At 33.0% G+C, this 18,335-nt stretch overlaps 3 protein-coding genes across 7 annotated transcripts in view; all 3 read left to right on the top strand.

Annotated features, from left to right (window-relative positions):
* The window catches only part of LOC145306504 (uncharacterized), a 354,771-nt gene extending 353,743 nt beyond the window's left edge, over positions 1 to 1,028 (top strand). For all 3 annotated transcript variants that reach the window (XM_080148640.1, XM_080148643.1, XM_080148641.1), the window contains one exon: positions 412 to 1,028. In XM_080148640.1, coding sequence (XP_080004766.1) covers positions 412 to 465 — 54 coding nt within the window. In that variant the 3' untranslated portion in view covers positions 466 to 1,028. The remainder of the gene's footprint in view (positions 1 to 411) is intronic.
* Positions 1,024 to 7,872, top strand: LOC145306507 (transmembrane protein 69-like). 2 transcript variants are annotated; one of them, XR_013875031.1, is made up of 8 exons: positions 1,024 to 1,123; positions 1,450 to 1,511; positions 2,467 to 2,543; positions 3,237 to 3,326; positions 3,749 to 3,840; positions 4,452 to 4,533; positions 5,073 to 5,442; positions 7,746 to 7,872. XR_013875031.1 is itself a non-coding variant. In XM_080148646.1 (7 exons), exons 1-7 carry the CDS (start codon positions 1,028 to 1,030, stop codon positions 5,213 to 5,215), a joined length of 642 nt encoding a protein of 213 aa, XP_080004772.1. In that variant the 5' UTR covers positions 1,024 to 1,027; the 3' UTR covers positions 5,216 to 7,872. The 2 variants fall into 2 exon arrangements, 1 of the variants encoding a protein (XP_080004772.1); XM_080148646.1 differs by having other exon boundaries at positions 5,073 to 7,872.
* A 1,426-nt stretch (positions 7,873 to 9,298) lies between these two features.
* Positions 9,299 to 18,335, top strand: part of LOC145306502 (endoplasmic reticulum metallopeptidase 1-like) — a 33,873-nt gene continuing 24,836 nt past the window's right edge. For both annotated transcript variants that reach the window (XM_080148637.1, XM_080148638.1), the window contains exons 1-7: positions 9,299 to 9,436; positions 9,918 to 10,030; positions 11,151 to 11,275; positions 12,458 to 12,590; positions 12,782 to 12,938; positions 13,466 to 13,564; positions 15,057 to 15,142. In XM_080148637.1, the coding sequence (XP_080004763.1) occupies positions 9,317 to 9,436; positions 9,918 to 10,030; positions 11,151 to 11,275; positions 12,458 to 12,590; positions 12,782 to 12,938; positions 13,466 to 13,564; positions 15,057 to 15,142 (833 nt within the window). In that variant the 5' untranslated portion in view covers positions 9,299 to 9,316. The remainder of the gene's footprint in view (positions 9,437 to 9,917; positions 10,031 to 11,150; positions 11,276 to 12,457; positions 12,591 to 12,781; positions 12,939 to 13,465; positions 13,565 to 15,056; positions 15,143 to 18,335) is intronic.

Here is an 18,335-nt window from a genome sequence, read left to right on the forward strand (position 1 = left end):
GTGTCCTACATGATCTCTAAACTGCACAATCACATCCAATTAAGCCTTACTTTTCAATATATTTTCTATTTTATTAAAAAGCTATTTTATATTTTTCTAGTTGATTTGCCCCTCGAGTCCTCTAGGAACACTTCAATTATGGGAGGAGGCCTAGGGCCCTTGTAAATAGGAAAAGTAATAAGCGGGAAAGGGGGAAAAGAAGTTTATTTTCCTATAAGGGATTTCTCTTTTGAGGGTTGAGTTTTCCTACCATAGAATACAAGCTTTGCTGTAAATAGGGGCCATATTAGTTCAGCTGCTAGCTAGGACTTTCGGAGAAGACATAGGACGGACAGTTAGACAGACATCCTTTTACTTGAATACTGATTAACCATTACTTAAATTTAAGCACCGACAAGATTTTTCTTACAGGAACAATGGAAAGCAATGAATGAACTACTTCCCTTTATTGAGATGGTCGACTAGTGCTGTTTCCCGCCAATTTTGGACACGAATGTCGTCCTCGTGAAACTTTTTCCCGCCAATTTTGAAACAAAATCAATGTCGTCATCGGATTATATTTAGCTGCATTTTTTTCGATTTGGTAAACAATTTTGGTTTTTTTTTCAATGTAAATTACTAATCTGTGATCATTATTTGAAAATTAGAATTTATTTATATTTATGTAATTTGTGTATAAATACTCATATAATTTATATGATAGGTATATGTTATTTTGATATCTACTTTAATTTTCATTTAACTTTTTTTTCATCCTGTGATTTTTTGAGTTATTATGAATAAAGCTTAAAAATTTATCATTTTATGGTAAGAAAATTGTATAAATAATTATCTCTCTTGTTTGTTGTGGTCTGCGGAGGTAGGGGGTTTTGGGGGTGGCAACACGTCACCTCCCTAAAAATATTCCCCCCATAAGGAATCAACGTGCACGCCACTGATTCCATAATAAAGTACATGTAAGCATTTTTTATATATGTGTCATTGTGTATTCATAATTTGTTATGTATATTTTTTTTCAGAGATAAAAATGTTGCGCGTCCTGTGTAGAAAATGCACAGTGTTAGGCCCCAGTGCAACTAGAAATTGCACAGCTTTAACCCAAAGTGTTGCAAAGTTTGAAACTAGGAAAATATCATAAAACTATTATTATAAAAGTGTTCGGCTGTTGCTCTTTTACGTTGTTAGTCATTTTTTTCATTTATTAAACATAAACCTAGTATATTCACTAAAAAATATACCAAGGATCAATGCTGGCAGGTGCTCAGAATCACTTGGTCTCGTTCGTACATAGTCCCATTTTTAACTATATCTTTTAGACTGATAAGATTTTTCTTTTTATCGACGCTTCTGGTTTATGACTATTTTAAAAAATCCAATTCATTATTACGCCTAAAAGCTAAGCACAAATAAAAAATATTCAAATAAGTTTTATGATAATTTTTTACTTGCAGAATTATATACAACAATTTATCAACTTCTAGTTTTATGAATAAAAAATTAACAATTTTATCAGGAAAGATTGAATTTAAGATAAATATTCAAGGATGACAACATCCATAAGTATTCAATAGAGGAGCACAAACATCTTAGATGTAAACATGGACTGTTTGATTTATCTATAATACAAAGTAGAATGATGTCTGTCCGTCCGTCCGTCCATCCGTCCGTCTGAAGCTTAAGATCTCGGTAACCACTGAACCGATTGGATTCTACTCTTCAGGGTATAAACCTATTGGTCCTGTGGTGGTTTTAAGCTATTTTCTTGGGGGGTGGGACACCCCCAACCCCCCAAAAAATGAAAATTCTCCCCCCCCCCCAAAAAAAATGTTTTCGTATTTTTTTCTAATTTTAATGTTTTTTACGTTTTTATATAATTTTATATATTTTTATAATTTTTTATATTTTCTTTATACCTACTTTTTATATTTTTTATATTTTAAAATTTTTTGCTTCTTTTTAAATTTATTTTCTTCTTTTAATCTTTGCTTTTTCAAATTAAAAAGATTGTGAAACCTTCCTTCTCCTGTAGGGGCGAAGCCCCAAAAAGGCTAATGGCAAAGAAATTTATAAAATATTAAAAAAGAGAAAAAATTCGAAGGTTTTTGAAAATATAAATTAATATAAATAAATATAAAAAGTTATAACAAGTTATAAAGAGTTAAAAAATGTTATAAAGAGTTATAAAAGTTATAAAATACAGAAAATATCTTTAAAAAATGTAAACAAAATTTTTTTAATTTTCCCCTAAACCTTTAGGGAAAAAGCCCCTAGAGGCTAGGGGCGAAGCCGCTAGTATATACTATATAGAGTAGGTGTTAAGTGGTAACATATCAAGATTAAATTCGTTTCTTTTGTGTTTTTCATATCTATGTAGCAAGACTAACAGACCAAGAATACCACATTTTTCACAACTATGATTCTTACCTCTTAAATAAAATTGTCAAAAAAATCAATCTTTTTTTGTTAAGATTTAAAAGAGTTACCTAACAGCCCGAGGCCAGCTTTATGCCTAGGCCTTGCTGGATTAATACCTTTTGCTGCAGGTATTTTTAATTATAAACAACTTTGGGATCTTTATTTATCGTTTTCTTTCATTGTCTTATCCCCTTAGATCCCTGAATTTAGTATTGGTATATATTCCTAATTAGTAAATTTGCCTAGTAAGAACATAGTGTAGGAACCATCCGGCCACAATATTGGTTTAAACATGTAAATATTTTGGTACAAAAAGGTCAGCATTTTTTTCATTTCATCCATATAATAAGCCAGCTATAAATAGTTGAATTGAGAAGTTAGATATTATAAACAAAATATTTCTTCTGATAGAAATTTCTTTTTAAGTTGGACGGATTATTGTGCAATGTGCATGATAGTTCATCTAATGTAATAAATCTATTGCTTTGGCCAACAACCAAATTATTCAATAAATTAGAAAAGGGGGTCTAAGATATTCTGTAAAAGAAGGTGTTTAGTACATTTAGAAACATCTTACAAAGCTAAAAAAGATTACCTACAAAAATTGTACCTATTGGCTACCTAATTCGTGTCTTTTTGACTAAACAAAGGTGTTTGATACTGTTTATTCTCAACAGAATATAAGTGGCCTGCACAGAATATCAATTTAAATATTATATACGTCTAGATAAGAAGAACCATTCTAGTTCAGCGGGAAGCGAAATGTATTTAGCATTTAAGATTATTATTAAGTGGTGCATGACTTATTTTTATTTTCTTAGGACCAATTTACATGTTGAATAGTGGATTTTTATTGCCGGACATAGTTACAGCCCAACTAGCTTATGGAGCTACTATTCTCTCTTTTCTAGGTGAGCAAATTAGTAATTTTATCATCCAATCTCTGATTTGTGATTGACGGCTGCTTGAACAAATTAAAGAATTTAAAAAATTGATAGTCTATAGAGGACGGGATGCACCATGATATCTGATTTAATAAACCTTTTAGATAAACAAAGCCTTTGACTGCACGACCATTGTCTGGGAGTCCTAACGTTGCTTATTTAATTTGTGCCAAGGCATTCTACCTACTCAACCTATGTCGCACACCTGACATAGCTTCAGTTGGAACAATTTTTAACGACTTTAGTTATGAAGCGTTGTTGGGCCATTTGATTTTCAAACTCGTCGTCACCTTCACGACAACGAGCTGATGCGCTCTACGTGTTATGCCACAGTCGCGGGTTTTAAAAGCTACATACTCATCAATTAACATACCATTAATATTGTTTAGGTGGCGTCCGATGGGGACTTCTAGTTAAAGGGGGTGATGACCTACCCCCCTCATGGGCACAATATTCTTGGGCGGTAACGCCCTCACTTTTGGTAAGATAATATTTAAAATCGAATCTTTTCAACATTTAAGATGAAGTTAGGTCCCTCCGTTTTGAAGCAATTATCTTTAATTTAGGCATGTTAAAAGTGCCTTATCGATATCAAACTTAGCATTATGATTCCTATAACAGTAAGTAAGGTGCAATTTAGGAAGTGGAGCAACTTTATAATTATTACCAGAAAGTTAGTATGTCCACATTAGGCATCCTGTATTTAAGTAATTTTTGGATAAATATATGTATAAGATAATGGGCGATAGATTGATATTCACCCTAAATATGAAAAAAATACCCCTTCTGTAAATGAAAATTAATTTTTAAAAAGGAAGGATAAAATGATTTAACTCATCAAATTCAATATAAATACTTAGAGGTTTTAAGCCAACGAATACGATACCTAATGCTATTATAAAACTTTACATTAGCTACGTGTATAAATTACAGCCCTATTTCCCCTTATTTATTTTATTTGTATAAAACTCGTTATAAAACACATAATATTAAGGAATGACTTACATATTGTTTTTTAAGGTTTGGGCTGCCTTACTGTTGCCAGATATTTGTCTTTTTAAGGACTGACTTTAACTCCCTTGTTTATTTAAGGCCTGGGCTGCCCTACTGTTGCCAGATATTGGTGTTGGAATCTCTGTGTGTGCCGCTAGCCTTGGTTTGACTGCTTATTTAGGTATGTATTAGCGGCTAGGCCCACCCACACCCTCCCTAGAAGCCTCTAGGGGCAGTTATATAAGAATTTGGAGGGGGAAATTATCCCTATACTTCCTATTTTTGTTTGAAAGGAAAGGTATATTTTTTTTTTGGGGGGGGGGGGATTTTTCTATAAAAAAATTACTGTAAAGGAAAACCATATCGGTTCAGAGGTTCATCAAATCCTTTGCTACACACATACAAACATACTGTTACTTTTATATAAAAAATACTCACATTTGTTCACATTTCAATATTTGGGACTAGTCCCTTTCGTGGCAACGCCACTTAAGGCGCGATTCGTCTTTTTTTTTTAAATGGCTTTTTATAAGTTATTTTAGGTTAGGTTAGGTTATATTGGCTTAGATGATTGCCCCACAGGGTTAGACAATTGGCCCCGCAGGGTTAGAGCCCTCGCAGGGGCTAGAAATAGGAGAAAAGCAACTGTGAAAAATACGAAGAATCGCCCTGTAAGGTGCGTTGCCACGAAAGGGACTATACCCCCAATATTTTGTTTAGATCTGATACAGCCTGGGTACAGCAGTTGGTTTCGTGGCCTTCGCTTTCTCCTCTCCTTTGGTGCAATCCTGTCCTTGGTAGCCACTCTGTATTGCATCACTAAGCTGGGGGTTAAGAAGCAAGCAAGTGATTATTTAACATAATTTTTCTTTTAGTTAGATATTTTATCAAGGAGGAGGGAGGGAACATTGGACTGTAAATTACACTAGTACCCAAAGTTTTATACGTTTGCTTATTCGTTGGCTTGAAAAAAAAAATTGGGTACTTTTATTTGTTAGTTCCAAACTAGTAGTGTCCAAACTTTTCAACTTTTTATCTAAATCCATGTATTTTATATTAGGTACAAGATAAATGAAAAAAATGAAATTAGGTATAAGGGGGGGGGGGGGTTTAATGCAACCATCTCGTAATCAATTTATAAATGGCACTTAGAATTCGAATTTCGATCTAAAATTCTGCATGAGTAGGGTAGTGCGGGGTTATTCCGGTCAATTTTTTGCTTGAACTTAAAAAAAAACATACTTCCCAAAAACTTTTACCGGTTTTTAAGAGTGCAAATGAAAGATATGGCAATAACGAAGAAGCCTGTCTTGGTCCCGTTAAGATCTCGCAACTAGAAGTCGGTCAAAAATCGGTTTTAAGGGCGGCGGTTGGCCTATACCGGAATAACCCCACCGGTGGGGCTATTTCGGTCAGTTGACTTTGGGGGGGTGGAACACCCCCTTAAAATATTTTTTTTTAACATTTTAAACTATGAGTAGAAAGCTGAGGTCATTAGCTTTCTAACGGTACTAGTCGCATGCAGATCAGAAAATTTTTTGACCACATTTTGCCCATTTTAAAAAAGTCGATAAAATCGCAAAAAAAACATCGATTTTTTTCATGCAAACTTTTTAAAAAAAATCATACTTTTTATTATATGATTAGGTTTTTTTAAGCTTTATACATAAATTAGAGGCAATTTCTGATTCGCAGGTCTTAGAATTTCTTGGAAAAAGTGATTTTTTCCCAAAAAATTTTTAATTTTAAAAATCCTGCCAGTTTTGACAGCAGTTTTTGATACATTTTTTCTTGTCTCAAATTGGCTAGGATTGACCTACAAGGGTGGTTAAGGTGTCTAAAGATGCAAAATTACATGCCTGACAATTAACTTGAAATGATATGGGGTCTAACTCTAATATTTCAACACATTTTATGCAACAGGAATTTTGAAAATGCAAAATCTTGAATATGTACTCTAAATCTTGGAGATAGAACCCATATCCTGGGGAGTTTTTGTTAGGACATGCAAAGAGCTTTCTATAGACACCTTAAACACCTTTCTAGCTTAATCCTAGCCGATTTGACATAAAAAATCCAAACCGCGCAAAAATCTCGAACACCCTCTTATACAAAAAAGATGCAAGGGTTTTATATGGAATTTTAAATCTTCTAGCAGTCTTTCTAATAGACATACCCCTTCTTACATGAGCCAATGCAGCTGATACATCTTCAGGAAAATATTTAAGGCGTTCCTTTGGGTGATATACTCTTCCCATTACTATAAAAATGTGTCTGAAAAATTTTTAATGTCTTTACAAATTGAAAAGCTTAGGCAACAAAACATGACATAATACAAGCAGTAGAATGACTAGTAATGTACATCACACAACAGGCAAGGCAATGATTAAAGCTTAGGTCATGCATTTAGGTTGTTTATGCTTCCAGATCACCTAAATAAAACATTAGGGTATTATACAGTTATAAATACAGTAATAAAAAAAAAGTAAAAAAAAGTGACCGGAATAGACCCTTTTTTTGAGACAAAAATAAATTATGAAAAAATCAAGTTAGAACAACGCCTCCAATTGCAAACGACAAATGAATGCCATATCTTTCAGTTTACTAAAACCCGGGGGTCAATAGGACTTACCATTTTTTCACAATTTTAGATTGAACATGGCCTATTTTGAAAATTTTTTTTGCAATTTTTTTGCAACTTTTTGAGGGCAAAAAAATCATAGAAGGAGTGATCTGACAAAAATTTGCTGAAGTAAGAAATGAAAGTATAGGCAATAAACTACAACTTTGCTTTCTGAAGATCTCTCGCAAACGTTTAGAACACCGTTAAAAAACGGTTTTAAAAAAGTTGGTCGAGTGACCGGAATTAGACCCCCCTACCGCATTAACCCCGCACTACCCTAATCATCCTTGGTAGGTCTATTTTCCCTAAATCAAACAAAAAGTTGAAAAATTAACGACTAACGGCTCAGCCGTTTAGCCGTTTTTTTTTGGCTATTTTTAGGGCAAATCTATTATAAATTACGTATAAATCAACTTTTTGAAACATATTTTTGCTTTAAATTATGTGAAATGATACAAAAAAAACATTTTTAGATTTCTAGTACCAGCAACTACCGGCTAGAACCGTTTGAAAACGTTTTGGAGCAGCAAATAGAATTATGCCGAGGTTTCGTTATGATTTGCATTGAAAATAGCCCAAAAAATGGCTAAACAACTGAGCCGCCATCTGTTAGCCGTTATTTTTCCAACTTTTTGTTCGATTTAGTGAAAGTAGACCTACCAAGGATTACTCATGCAAAATTTCAGATCGAAATTCGAATTCTAAGTGCAATTTATACATTGATTACGAGATGGTTGCATTAAAAAAAAACCCTTTAAAAAAAATTATAGTCCTTTTAATATATTTATATTATTAAAGTTAAAATAAATATTGTTATCTTTCCGTGTTATTATGTAGTTTCAAATTTTAAATAAATATCAATAGTAAAATTTATTTTATCTTAGTAATTATTTAAAATATTAAGTAAGTTCGTTTCTACAAATATAAAATTTCAAGAGGGGGGTGTGTTTTTTTAGCAACTAAAGTAGTAACAGCACGGGAAGTGTAAAGACGGTCGTTCCAGCCAAAACCGCCATTATTTCCCGCCGAAATTTCAGCAGAAGATGGCAGTAGCCATTATGTTTCATTTCAGAATCTACATTGGGCTACGTATTAAACAGTGAAAGCAGCACTTTTTTGTTTGTTTTAAGAAGTAGACCTCTCACACCCCCTTCAAAATTGTATTAAAGGGATAGTTCTACGAAGTGTATTTAAAGAGTTAAGGTACTTAGAGTAGTGAACTTTTATATGTCTTAGTAGAATATATTAGGCATTGGATAGATATGATTATATGTTAAAGAATTTTTAACATTGACCAGACCAAACTTTTTTTATTTGACAATATCTAAAAAAAGTTAAAGTGATTTGCCACATAAATTACATGAGAATGGTCTATTTTTTTCCAAATATGTATAGCCAAAATACCAATATCAGAGAATCTTTTTCCACATATTTCACAAGAGTTATAAAAAAATTGAACAGGGGTTCCCCTTAGGACAAGTTACTTAAAAAACATAAAAAATAACGTCCGGTTCATAATAGGACAGGTTTTCTATAGATTCTTTTTAAAAAACAAAGAAAACCGTCCGGTTTACTTACAATATACACATAATCTCGCGCGGAAATACCAACTAACCATACAACATATATATATAAAAAGACCATTCTTATGTAATTTATGTTGCAAATCATTTATATTGTCAAATAAAAAAAGGTTCGATCAGGTCAATGTTAAAATTCTTTATCGCAATCATATCTATCCAATGCCTAATATATTCTACTAAGACATATAAAAAGATCACTACTCTAAGTACTATACTAAATATTTTATTGGTCATTCTATGTTGTTATGTGTATTTTGTTGTATAAAAAGTTTGAAGTTCTATTAACTAGTAAATGCTATCTAAAGTTGTATTTATGACAAAAAAGTTTTTGCCATATACATAACATGCAACGAAGTTGAAAATATAAATGAAAATTCATTTTTTAAGGAAAATCCCTGGTCAAATCTTTTAATTTTAATCAATAACTTTATATTATGCACTACTAAGTTATTTAAAATAGAAAAAACTTACAGTTCACTATTTTTTTTTAAATGCACTTCGTGAAACTATCCCTTTACGATTAATTTTCGCTGGATTGGAATTTGTTCTAAGCTATACTGAAAAATTATGTATCATATCGTATTAAAGCGAATTTTGCAAGAAAAAAAAAGATTCCTATTTTGTTTGCCCAGGCATTTGGCCTATCAGGGCCAACAAACCAGGAATTAATTCATTATGCTATCCTCGGGGAAAACTATCTATAATACGATGCAATTAAAAACTGATCTTTGATGGTTTCAGAAATATTTAAAAATGCAATGATAATGTATCCGCAGGACAGAAGCATAACAACTTTGCTTCTGGCAATATTAATATTCCTGTTCTCGTGGTATATGGCCGTCTACTTTCATAACAGACTTCCTTCAGTTAAACATCAGGTATTTTCAAGAAGGGAGGTGACACTGGACTGTAAATTACACTTGTACCCAAAGTTTAATACCCATGTTATCATATTTGTTGGATAAAATTTTTCTGGGTACATCTAATAAATCTTTTGTTAGTCTCTAACACTGTCCTATCCATTAGGTAATTTTAATCTACAGAAGGGGTAATTTTATCTAGAATCATCAGGCACATTTATAAAATCGTCTATTGTTTTAACCCTGAATTATTTATAGTATTTTCATTTTAAATGAAATAGATAGATTATTTATTTGTTTTTTATTGATTCAAAAATATTAGATGCCCATTATAATGGATAGGCTAATAACATTTTTGGGCGTAGGGGGTGTTGAAACTGGGAAGTCGTATCCCCCCGCAAGGTTTACAACCCCTGTCAAAACCCTGGCCTACGGTGTTATGTACCAAATATTGAATTACAAAAAATTCACCATTTAGATTAATTTTCTTTCTCTTTAGGTGGACGAATTCAATGCCATCAATGCTCGAACCCATTTGAGAAAATTGACAGGATTTGGACCACGACCAGCAGGTTCATATGCTAATGACATACAAGCTCTGGCCTTTCTTAGGTTTGTTATATTTTATGCATTCTTATCACTAATAGGGCCTAAAAGCCCAGCAGCATCATATTTCAATGATATATGATACAAGCTTTGGCCTTTCTTGGGTTTATAAGAAATGCCTTTTTGAGAATATATTATTATTCACCCTTTTCAGTTGATTTTTGGAATAATGTATAATGTTGTAAGGAAAGCATATCATTCTACAGTGTGTTTTTTATGAGAACTTTTTTGAAAGCAATTTTGCCCCACTTATAATTATCACTTATTAATGGCTTATTTTCTTTGTTTATTAAGACAATTATTAAAACATTAAAAAAATATTTCAGTTTCTATTTAAAAAGTATACCTAGTTAAATCTAAAATTTAAAACTTAGGTGTCAACATCTAAAAATGGTTTTAGCACATTTTTTGGGTATAGTCCTTTCCACGACATCCCTCCATAAGGGGCGATTTGTCGTAATTTGAAAATGGCTTTTTATAGGTTATTTTAGGTTAGGTTAGGTTATATTGGGTTAGGTGATTGCCTTATGCTCAAATTTTCTACTCTTTGCAAGAAAAAAATTGGATTTTCAGTAGTCGACTTAGGGTGGCAAGTACTCCCTCCCTTGTTGAGATATGGCCTTCAAACTTTGTTATGTTCTAGTACATGTCCCCAATAGGATATGTATCAATTTTTAGCTCTATATCTCAACTTTGAAGCGTTTTGCTTGCAGCCATTCTTGCAAAAGGTAGAAGATTTGAGCATAAGAAAAATATGCTAAAATCATTTTTAGATGTTGACACCTAAGTTTTGAATTTTACATTTTACTGTACTTTTTAAATAAAAACTGAAATATGTTTTTTTTTTTTAATTGCATTAAAAAACGAAGTAAATAAGCCATTAATCATTAAATTCTGATAACCATAAATGGGGTAAAATTGCTTTCAAAAAAGTTCTCATAAAAAAACACTGTATAATCAAGTCTTGAAATGTAAGTATGCTACAAAGCTTCCTGTAGTTAAACAACTTTAGAATATTGAATTTTGTTATTCTGTACATCAAATTGTCAATGTCCGTTTGTCCGCCTGATTTGTTATCTTCGCTCTAATGGATATAGTCATCCTTTTATATATCCCAACATTTGAGGGAAGAGATAAAGAAACTAAATGCAAGTTCTGTTGGAGCAACTAAGCTTGAGCTGGACGTACAGAAAGCTTCTGGAGGCTTCCAGCTGGACGTTTTTGGAAGTGGCCTTGCTCATCAGTATACAGGTATAAAGTAGGGAGCGAGGAGGTATTGGACTGTTGATTACAATCAGGGTTGTCGAATTGGGCACTTTTTTTGATATTGGGCGGCCCAATTGCCCAAAAGGGTTTTGGGCGGGTTTTGGGCGCCCAAAAGTGGTTTTGGGCACCCTTTTTGGGCAAATGTCGTAAAAAGCATATAAAAGGATATAAAATAGCCTAAAACCATACCTAGACTTATTATTAGAAATAAAATAGCCTAAAACCATCTCAGGACCTATAAAAGCTCCACTGGAAAGAAGAACCATATCGGTTCAGCAGTTAGCGAAATCCTTCTCTAGATACAAAAAAGCTTACTAATTTATATAGTTAACTAGCGGCTACGGCCCTAGAGGCCTCTAGGGGCACTTGAGGAGGGGAGAGTCAAATTTGATAATCCAATTATTATATTAGATTTGAAAAGAGTAAAAAATATTTTTTTTGGGGGGGGGGGGGGGAATATTTTTTTTTTTAGGGGGGGTTGGGTTTCCTCCCCACATTTTTATTTTTAGTTTTAAAAATTTTTAAAAAAATTTGGGGGGAGTGTAATTTTTTCTAGAGGCGATTTCTCTTAGGAGGGTGGTGGTACCCTCCCCCAAAATAGTTATAAACCTTCCCAGAACCTATGAGAAGCTACCCTGTTAAGGAGAACCCGATCGGTTCAGCGGTTAGCGAGATCCTTCGGTACAAACACACAGACACACAAACAAACAGACACACATCCTGTTACTTTAGTATAAGGATATCACCCAAAAAATAGGCCCGCCCCCCCTCTTTTTAAACCACCCCCCCTTTTCTCTCCCCCTAAAAGGGGGGTGCCCAAAACTGCCCAAAAGGACCTTATATTGGGCGGCCCAAAACCGCCCGCCCAAAACTGCCCGCCCAAAAGCGCCCGCCCAAAATGACAACCCTGATTACAATATTACCTTATATTTTATAAGCAACTTTTTGTGATCTTCTACGTTGGCTCTTAACTCAGGGTACTTTAATTATCTTTTGATTGGTTGCCTTCTACAAACAAGAAGAAACTTTACTTTTTAACCAATTGTATTATTCTATAGAAGGGGTGATTTTGTTAATGATCATTGGGAATATCCATCGTCTTGTTACTTAATATTTCCTTGATATAACCCATTTCTTAACATTTTAAATCCAAAATTATCATTTTAGATCTTGTTAATGTGATAGTGAGAATCTCCCCAGCAGAGAAAAATGGCGGGAAAACGGAGAGATCAGCTGTTATGATAAACGCGCATTTTGACAGTGTTCCTCAAGGGCCCGGGGCTGGAGACGATGGGGCAAAGTAGGTTTTAACTTTTCTGTCGGTGAAAATAACTTTGTAATAAAGTATTTTATGTTTTGTTTATAACAATAACCGTTTAACTTTGTTTGTTTATTATTAATAAGATAAGCTTAAAATTTGTCTTAGTTAGGAATGTTTTACCAACTTAATAGTTTTTTTCTATTTTTTAGCAGAAACCATGTTTTTTTTAGCTGTGCCGTAATGCTTGAAATTATCCGTCTATTTATGACGTCAACTGAACCTGAACTTCACAATGACGTCATATTTCTGTTCAATGGAGCAGAGGAATCCATCTTGCCTGCCAGTCATGCGTTCATCACTCAACATCCCTGGGCTAAAAATATTAAGGTAAATAAGAAGTAAATCCTTATTTTAAAGAAATATATAAGTGACTTATAAAACTTTAAAACTTATTTTTTTAAATTTTGGTAGATTTCCCAAAATGCTTAATCGAGCTCAGAACACCCCCCCCCCCCCCCCCCCCCTTTGAAATAATTTGAATATGAGGGAAGGGTTGTTTTTTACTTGGTTTGGTATTTATTTGTTACAGGGAAGCACCGCAGAGGTATGCAATGCATCCCCTCCCAAAGGATCTTGGTGGCACTGAAAACAGAAAAATTACCCCATTCCCATTATTTCCATTACTTTTAAAATAAGTGGAGATTTTTGTGCTCGTTGTATACTTTGTAGATTTATCTTAATTTCACTAAAATGTATAAATAAATCTATAGTATATATAACCAGATAACTACCTGGATCCCCCATTTGGGGAACTTATTCGTTTGCTAGTAAATTGCTTTTTGATCTTTTGTAGCGACTTGAATTGAAAACCTCCTCCCCCCCTCTATTGTTTTACTTTAATTGTGTATGTTCAGGCTTTCATAAACCTGGAGGGTGCCGGGGCTGGAGGTAGGGAGCTACTGTTCCAGTCAGGACCCAACAACCCCTGGCTCATACAAACTTATATCAATCAGGTATGCAGGGATATTAGGGGATAAGACAATAACGATCAGATAGTCAGGGATCATAAGGGATTGGACAATTGAATATCAATCACCAGTTTCAGGGATTTTGAGGGATAAGACAATTGAATATCAATCACCAGTTTCAGGGATTTTGAGGGATAAGACAATATCAATAAGTTTCAGTTATCGTTAGGGATAAGACAATTGGCGATAAATTGATATGCATGATCAATGATGAAATAAAAGACTGAGAAAATTTTGGGATCTACTGCAGTTCACGGTAAAATATTGCTGGTAACGAATATTGCCAAAAATCTATGAATTTTAAAGGCTGCTAGCTGCCGAACGGCTGAACGTACAGATCATACCCGCACACCATTTTAAGTGGTATAATAAGGCCTACAAATAATCTGGAATAGCCAAGATCCAATGAAGCACAGGGAAAGCTTCACTGAAGAAAAAACGCGTAAAATAGGCCTTTTTCGCGCATTTCTCTGCACTGCGAGATAATTATGCATTATTGATTTATAGCTATTTCAGATTATTTGTAGGCCTTCTTATGCCGCTTAAAACAGTGTGCGGGCATGATCTGTACGTTCAGCCGTTTGACAGCTAGCAGCCTTTAAAAATCGTAGATTTTTGGCAATATTTATTACCAGCAATATTTTACCGTGAACTGCAGTAGATCCAAAGAACCCAAAGTTTTTAAGTCAAGAACCAAGTATAGTATTAATAAAACTTTAAATACTATTACGATTTATAGTCAAATTTTCTCTTCTTCTACCCTACAGTTAAGTAAATATATCATCAAAAAAAGAATAACCTTCAAGTTAGATAAGAGATTAATAATATCCACACTTATACACGTGTTTTTAGAGTAGCCTCACGATCTCATATTTATATCTTGACAATACAAACACAAACTTTAGCAAAATTTTTATTTCAACTCACAAAAAAACGTTGAATAACATAAATGTTAAGATTTAAAAAGAAACACAAAAAGCCAGCTATGGATTTAATTTGGTTATTTAACTTTTTTATCTCTCCGTTTGTCAGGAAATGTGATTTTCTCGGCTGCTATTTCAGATAGAATCCTGATTATATGGTGAAGAAATACCCATTACAAAAAAACTTTTTCGACGAAGACTAAACTGCATAACTTTTGCACCACTTTTGACGTCATATTCTCCATCTCTTTTTTTATGGGTTTTCTTTCCCACTTCTCCTCTCATCTTCCTGATTATATGACGTCACAGGAATCAAAGTGACACAAAAGTTACCTATGCAGTTTGGTCTTCGTCACTTTTTCTGGTTATTCTTCTTCGTGATTTTCGTCATCAATTGAGAAATTTGGCGGCATTCATGGTTTTTTTCCAGAGGCTGTCGACAGTATGCGGTTAATACGAGATTTGTAGCTGCTTTAATAGCTACTTCAGCCAGATCTTATTCTGGTCCGTCGGTCATTAAAAGACAGTATTTTCATGTAGAATATTATGTTTAGGCACCTCATCCTTTTGCCAGCATTATTGGACAGGAAATATTTCAGAGTGGTCTCATACCCTCAGATACGGACTTCAGAGTTTTCAGGTAAGAAAATTTAAATAGTTAAAACATGGGATACAGTGATGGGACAACCAGAAATTAATTTAATTTAATAGTTTTTTGAAAAAAAAATCATTAGAATTAGCCAAAATAAATTTGTTCGCATAAGGAAAAAGGATAAGAGGATGAATACTCACCCCCTTTTCATGGTAAAATACTACTTCCCCATCCCTAAATTTTTAAAGAAAATTTAGCAGACGAAAATCAAAAGCCTCCAGAGCTTTTTGTATGTCAATCACAAATAATAATGTGAATAAAAAGAAAAGCGATATTTAGCAAACAGCCGTGGGAGGTCAGAATCAGCTGAATGTTTATTATGAAAAAAATTTCCCCCTTTTTAGAAATGAAAGGATTCATCTTTCATGCACAAATTTTTTTAAATAATAATAAATTCTTTGTAATTTTTAATTAAAACATTAAAACGACAATATCTAAAAGTAAAAAAAAATATTTTTTTAAATGTTGTTATTTTAGTATTTTTTATATTTAATAACAAAATTTTCTTTTAATTTTTAATTTAAATATTATATTCTAATTATTAAAACTTTACATATTAATTTTGTAATCCTCCCATTTAAAAAGTGGTGGAATAGCAATAAAATTTTGCGCGGCAACAGCGCTAATTAGGCCCCTGGGCCCACTGCCTATTTTCGTCTTCTAGTTGCTTCGATTCCTCTCTTTTATTTTTTCTCTATGTTTTTTCGATTTGAATTTTTTGTCTGCTTTGATTATTTTCATTGATTTTTGTCTGCTAGGACCATAACAATTAGCGGCATTATGTGCGCTGGTCCTTAAAGTCTTTACAGGTAGCCAAAATAAGAAAAGTTGCGTTAGTTAACGTACCCAAAGTCTAAGAGAGCCTAGAAAACGAATTTTAGTTCCATTGTCCCATGGGAAAGTTGATCCTTCACTTTTACTTTTATAGTTGAAATATTTTTTTTATTTTTTTTGGGGGGGGGGTCGATTAAACATCACCATAAATAGTTATTAACCTTTCCTACATCTATAACAAGCTTTTCCGTAAAGAATAACCATATCAGTTGAGCGTTTAGTGAGATCCTTTGCCACACATAGACAGGGTGACCACTGTGTACTATATGTACTTTATGTACTATATAGTCAAAATTTTGTACTATATGGTACTATATGACAAACTAGGTACTATATGTACTATATGAGTTAAAATTTTGGTACTATATGAAATTTTTTTAATATTATTTTAAAACTTATTACCAACCTAAGTATTATAATATTATTTGTAATATTACAATGTACTTTCAGCTCTAATACATACTAATATAGAGAGTAGTGATTTGGGTATGTAAAGTAAAATTATAAGCTTTGAAATATGCAATGACTCTTAAAATAGCCTTGATCATATATTTTTTGCTTCAATGATTTTTATTATTTCTTATAAGATATAAAACTCTTTTTGTTCTTCATATTTTTATGAAAAAAAAAGAATGCCCTGCTGGGTTAGAGTAGGACCTTGGAGGTGTATGTATAGTAGACCGACTCAAAATGCAAAAAAAATTGGCGCACTATTTTAACCCATTTCTTTTATGATATAATGTAATGACAATTGACACCAAAACAAGTGTTCTGGTAGCTTTTTTCAGCAATATGTCAATTTGATTTTCATAAAAAAAAAGAATTTTTGTTATGGCTTTATACACCTTCCTGAATTTGCTTTGAAGAGTAGGATCTACTGCAGTTCACGGTAAAATATTGCTGGTAAGCAATATTTCCAAAAATCTATGAATTTTAAAAGCTGCTAGCTGCCAAACGGCTGAATGTTTAGATCATATCCGCACACCATTTTAAGCGGCCTACGAAGTCCTACAAATAACCTGGAATAGCCAAGATCCAATTATGCACAGGGAAAGCTTCACTGAAGAAAAAACGCGTAAAATAGGTCTTTTTCGCGCATTTCTCAGCACTGCGAGATAATTATGCATTATTGATTTATGGCTATTCTAGATTATTTGTAGGTCTTCTTATGCCGCTTAAAACAGTGTGCGGGCATGATCTGTACGTTCAGCCGTTTGGCAGCTAGCAGCATTTAAAATTTATAGATTTTTGGAAATATTGCTTACCAGCAATATTTTACTGTGAACTGCAGTAGATCCGAAGAGTATATTAAAGAATTTAAAAAAAACGATTTTTAAAGATTTTGATCATAGCAAGGGCTATCCTTAAAAGACTGACAATTTTGGATGTTTTAGCAAAATCAGCAGATTTTGAGTTATTTAAGGATAACTTTTCAAGGGTCAATAATTTTATAAACCATTTTTTGATTCTTAATCTACTCTTCAGTAAGGTAAATAAAGCCATACTTTGAAAGGAGAACAAATTTTCTCCTCCAGAGGGAACCCTTCCCTTTTTTATGAAAATCAAAACTGACATATTGCTGAACAAAAGCTACCAGAACACTTATTTGAGTATCAATAGTCATTATATCATGAAAGGAACTGGTTGGAACAGCACGCCCATTGAATTATAAAAAAGAATTGGTAATTCTGAGTCGGTGAAATGTATAGGTTTAGATCCTCACTGTAAATTTTAATAAATATCTTTATGTGCGACATCTTTAAAGGGAGCGTGAACATAAAAATTTTTCATCTGATTATCAAATCTTAACATTTTCCAAGCACATTTCACTACACTGATCAACCAAAAATGTCCTATTAACACTCACTGTCTACAAAGGGTTGAATCTCAGAGGTTATTTAAAATAATAATATCCTTTTCTATTGTGTTGGACAATAAATGACCCACTTTGGAGAATTAGTTTACACTTTATCAGACTGTTTATAAATAAATATTGCACCTTTATTATTTACAAATTTTTAATTAAAGGTGGGCCATCTAAAGTTACTTGGATACTAATAAAAAAACCTGTTTCTAGCTTTGTTATTGTATTTGGTATTCAATAAAAAATATTGCTTATTTTATCAATTTCTAAGTAACTATACATTGGTTTAAAGCAAGGATTGTGTTAAAAGTTAGCTTAACTGTTGTGAAAAATAGAGAACTATGTCAAAAGTTTAGTGTTAGCTATAGAAGGAAAAAAAGACAAGTAACTGCACATTTATATAGTCCGGAAATTTTTCTCCAATCTTTGACATAATTTGATAATCTTATGAGAAATTTTTTCGTTCACAGTCCCTTTAATTAC

This window comes from Acartia tonsa, chromosome 14 (genome assembly GCF_053477335.1).
Source record: "Acartia tonsa isolate MP-2025a chromosome 14, ASM5347733v1, whole genome shotgun sequence".
Classification (NCBI taxonomy): domain Eukaryota; kingdom Metazoa; phylum Arthropoda; class Copepoda; order Calanoida; family Acartiidae; genus Acartia; species Acartia tonsa.

What these genes read in the sequence shown, in the direction of transcription:
- LOC145306507 (XM_080148646.1), top strand. Translation starts at nt 1,028, where the DNA reads ATGTTGCGCGTCCTGTGTAGAAAATGCACAGTGTTAGGCCCCAGTGCA. An exon ending in AAAAAATTAACAATTTTATC is followed by an intron (nt 1,512 to 2,466) that starts AGGAAAGATTGA and finishes CTTTTTTTGTTA; the next exon opens with AGATTTAAAAGAGTTACCTA. An exon ending in ATTAATACCTTTTGCTGCAG is followed by an intron (nt 2,544 to 3,236) that starts GTATTTTTAATT and finishes TTATTTTCTTAG; the next exon opens with GACCAATTTACATGTTGAAT.